The sequence below is a fragment of the Tupaia chinensis genome, unplaced genomic scaffold (genome assembly GCF_000334495.1).
Source record: "Tupaia chinensis unplaced genomic scaffold, TupChi_1.0 Scaffold141247_1, whole genome shotgun sequence".
Taxonomy (NCBI): Eukaryota; Metazoa; Chordata; class Mammalia; order Scandentia; family Tupaiidae; genus Tupaia; species Tupaia belangeri.
In genome coordinates this window covers 266,331-270,565 of record NW_006201110.1, presented here as the reverse complement: position 1 = coordinate 270,565, position 4,235 = coordinate 266,331, and the positions used below count along the sequence as shown (strand labels likewise).

Below are 4,235 nucleotides of genomic sequence, written 5' to 3'. Positions count from 1 at the left end.
TGCGGCCACAGTCGGTTTATTTGAGACAGAACACTACGATCTGCTGGGCAGTAGGTGGGCACTGTGGTACCTGGCGCAGTTGGGAGGGAAGGGCAGGGCATGGCCTCGGAGTTGTTATCAACGTTCAAGGCAGAACCTCCCAGAAAACTCTTCCCTCACCATGGGACAAAAATGAAAATCACATGATCACCACTGATTCCGAGGAGCAACAGCTGGGGCCTCAGCGCACAGTCAGGGCCAGCAGAGGCTTGGGCCAGTCAGTGTGCCCCAGGCCCCAGCCGGCCAGCACTGTCCAGTGGGGGTGCTCTTCCTGCCCGGGGCCGGCCTTCTAGAGTCCCTGTGTCTTGTTTTGATGCCAGGTGGAGACCTTGGGCAGCCCCAAGAGCTTCCCTGAGTGAGGGAAGGACTCAGGTCACCAAGGCTCCACTGGCCAGGCTGTCCCTCTTCCTTAGGCTGCTGCAGTGTGGCACCACAGTGATGCCGGGCAGGGCTCTGCCTCCCGCAGAGGCTTTGAATGACAGAGCAGACAGCAGGTGGCTTCTGGGGGGCGCAGGCAAAGGGGGTGCCAGTTCATGATGGATGCAGCTGCGAGCACCACTCAGCACCAACTCAGCCTCTGCCCTCAGAGGCTGTGGGACCACGGGATGTGACTACCCCAGACAGCTCCACGAACCCTGCAGCAGCCACAACGCCTGCTGTCAAGCCGTTTCCTTCCCCACCGCCTAGCTGGTGGGCAGATGAAGGGTGTAGACAGGACCTGGAAACCTCGACGTCACCCGTCAGCCCGTCTCACAAGGCAGGTCAGCTGGAGACTCCTGTGATTCACCACAAGCCATCTCTCTGGACAAGAGGAAGCACACAGAGGCCGCCACCATGGAGCAGGGGAACCACCTGTGTCAGGGAGTGGAGCCCCAGAGCTCCGTGCTGGCGTGGGACGCCTCCTCGGCTCTGCCCACCCCTTGCCAGCCCCTCATGGAGGGGAGGAGCTGCTCTCCCCGGCTCAGGCCTCTTCGGGCTGTTCTGGATGAGGGCCAGAAACTCCCTTTACTGGGCCCCCTCACACTGAGGCTCTTGTGTCTTCAGAGTCAAGCGTGGCCGCTAACACTTGTGTTCCTCCCTCACAGCAGAAGGTCACACTGACTCTGCAGGCAGGAGCTGGAGGAACGGGCAGCAAAGTAGGCTGGGCCCCGCCCAGTAGATGTGGTCACTGCCTGGCCGGTCTGTGGGGTGCTGCTGTGCATGTGGGGGCTCAGAGCCCACTGGGGCAGTGGCAGAGGTTTCCAGAAGTAGGAAGGAGCCAGAGCGCCTGTGGGAAGAGCAGAGCAGGTGAAGGTGCTGCGACACCCCACCCACCAGCTGTCTGGCCCGTGGTTTCTGCCAGCGGCCGCCTCAATCCCAGCACAATTAAAGTACTGACAGCTCCAAGTGTGGGCCTGCGGCCAGCAGCCACAAAACCACAGGGCTCGTGCGGGCCTGACCTAAGCTGCCAAAGCGCCCTGGGCCATGCTGGTACATATAGTGGTGGACGCTGGAGTGCCCATGCCCCCGTCCAGCTCTGACGTCCTCTGAGCCCTGGCAGACCAACTCGCCACCATACTCGCATCCCTGAGGCACCCAATGAGCCCAAGTTTGTAGGAAGCTTCGGATTCTGCGAATGCGGTGTGATGAGCCGGAACGGGGCTAGTGTTACAGCTCACGTCAAGAGTTTCTAGAAGCCCTCTTGCAAAGGAAAGTCAACTGACCAAGGGTAGGAGGGCCTTGACCTTTTGAACTTTTCCAACTGTGAATTACGTGGCTGTCATCTTAACAACTGTCTCCACAGAAGTTCAGGGAGTGGACAAAACTCTGGCTAGGGGCTTGAGGTGTCTCTTCTTGGCGACATTCCTGAGCTGGTCAAGGGCTGCCCTGGCCTTGATCCCTGGCTTGCTAGATGGTGCTGGTCCACGGCCTGCTGCCTCCCAGCCTGCAGGAGCCACATAATGGAGGTGGGAGGTGGCCAGTGAATGAGCAAGGCTTCGTCTCTTTGCAGCTGCTCCCCATCGTGCACACTGCCGCCACCTCCTGGCAGACCACGGTGGTACCGGAGCCTCACAGGAGCGCGAGCCCTATCGCATGACTGTCTGGCCACGTACTGCGATGTGGTAGTGGGGTGCATGGTGGATGAAGTGTGCTTGGGTCATCCCGGGACCAACCTGCCTGTCTCTGGACAGACTGTCTTCCAGGAGGCCAGTCCCTGGTGCTGGAAGGCTGGGGACTGCTGGCTGCAAGTGGCAGGCATCCCTGCCCTGCCATGTACCTGCAGGAGGTGGGTACACTCTGGGCATGCCCACGACACTCTGCTTTCGAGCCCATGTAGCACCGGGTCTGCAGCTGGCCGCCAACTCCTCACAGAGGAGCAGAGTCAGGCAGAGGGGAAGTCAGGCCCTGCGGGGTGTCGGGCAGGGCCTGGCGGAGGCTGCCCGGCTGGCCTCACATGGTCCGGCTGTACTCGATGCCACCTTTGGTGGAGATGCTGGACCATGGCAGGAAGCTGCAGAGCAAGCTGTGGGCCTGGCGGTAGATCCTGTGTGGGATGGAGCAGGGGCTCAGGTTGGCTAGCGCAGAGCCCAGGTGCTGGATGTAGTCCGTGGAGCTGCGTTAAGGAAGACTCCAGAGGGCCCTTACCTGCCCATGCTTGCCAGATGCACCATCAACGGGGCCTAGCAAGGGGACTGGACGGTACCCCTGCAGAGCACTGGAGAGGCTCAGTCGGTGGGGGGCCTTCACTGGGCTAAAGAATAAAGGGTGGCACCTGGGACAGGAAGGTCTTCTAGTGTGGCCTCGGGCAGACACTGCACCAAGGCCAGGACAGGGAGTGGGTGCTGGGGGAGGGGTCTGTAGAAAGGCAAGTGAGTCTGGGAACCAGCAGTTAGCGTAATGGCTACGTCGCTGGACTCCCATGTAGTCGACCGCGGTTCGCGTCCCGGACCCGGTGGCTTAAAACTCACACCGGGCGCGTGTGCGTGCGTGCCCAAGATCCCGAGAGGAGAACGGAGGAGAAGGGACTGTGGCGTGACCATCCCCCCTGGGGGGTGATTTCTCACTTCCTGTCTCTGTCTGGCAAGTGCACGCGCCCTATAGCGAAAACCTCTCCAAAAAAAAAAAGGAGAAAGGCAAGTGAGTCTGGTTCTCAGCCAGACCTTCAGCCCTCAGAGCGCAGGAGGGAAGGACCTCCGAACCCTGCCAACACACAGGTTCTGGGACGATAGGGCCTCTGCCTGCCTTCTGCCTGATGACCCAGCACTCTCAGAACAGGAAGCTCTTCTTGATCAGTATTTGTTGGATGGACAACGGCTGCTTGGCCATGAGGTCACTCATGCCAGGCTGAGGTCTGGAATGTCAGATGCCGGAAAGCACCTGTTCTAATACACATGGCCAGACCTCGCACACCAGACTCACCCACGCATGGTCTGCTCATGGAGGAGGGCACCAACAGGCTGGGCTATGGGAAGGAGACCGCAGCTCTGGGTCACTGGCTGCTGCCCTCTGCCCCCACAATGAAGGATATAAGATCGTCCACGGAGGGTGGCCGCCGTTGATGTAGAGCACGTAGGTGAAGCCATCTTTGAGGACCCCCCGGATGGAGTAGTAGTAGGGGAGGTAATGATGCTGCTTAAAGTCTCTGTTCTCGTAGAAGGTGATGGCCGTGTTGTTGGTGGTGAGCACGTGCAGGTAGATAGCTTTGCAGTGGTCCTGGGCAGTGGTGGATATGTGATCCTTCAAACTCTCAAGTAACAGGGACCCTGGGGGACAGACCGGGAGTGAGAAAGGAAACGTGCGGCAGACAAGGGTGAGGTCTCTGCGGGGATTCCGAGACCTCCCTGCCCACAGAGTTGAAGATGAGCCTCTCGAAACCACCCACTGTCAGAGTCCCCAGAGCCTGCTGCTGCCTGAAGCTCGTCACCTGCAGACTTCCAGGTGGGCCAGGTGGACCACGGGTGCGACCTGGTGGTGCTGTCCCCAGAGAACCCCAGTGGAGACTCACCCGCTCAGGCCAGCTTATGATAAAGTGTGCACGTAAGCCCAGGCAGGCACAGGCGGACTGGGTGAACAGTGAAGATGGCACTCCCCTGTGTGGTGAATGGCTGGCACCAAGTGACGGTGGCCAGACTGGTTTGTCCACCGCTTTGTATTCTGAATTGAGAACACCACACCACCAGGCCCAGGCTGTGGGAATGGCAGGCGGAATGCAAAGG

The 4,235-nt window shown here is 60.0% G+C and overlaps 1 protein-coding gene across 2 annotated transcripts in view; it reads right to left on the bottom strand.

Annotated features, from left to right (window-relative positions):
* The window catches only part of NAA60 (N-alpha-acetyltransferase 60, NatF catalytic subunit), a 29,123-nt gene continuing 24,888 nt past the window's right edge, over positions 1 to 4,235 (bottom strand). For both annotated transcript variants that reach the window (XM_006162983.3, XM_006162982.3), the window contains exons 5-6: positions 3,548 to 3,782; positions 1 to 2,626 (exon numbers count right to left, since the gene is read on the bottom strand). In XM_006162983.3, coding sequence (XP_006163045.1) covers positions 2,470 to 2,626; positions 3,548 to 3,782 — 392 coding nt within the window. In that variant the 3' untranslated portion in view covers positions 1 to 2,469. The remainder of the gene's footprint in view (positions 2,627 to 3,547; positions 3,783 to 4,235) is intronic.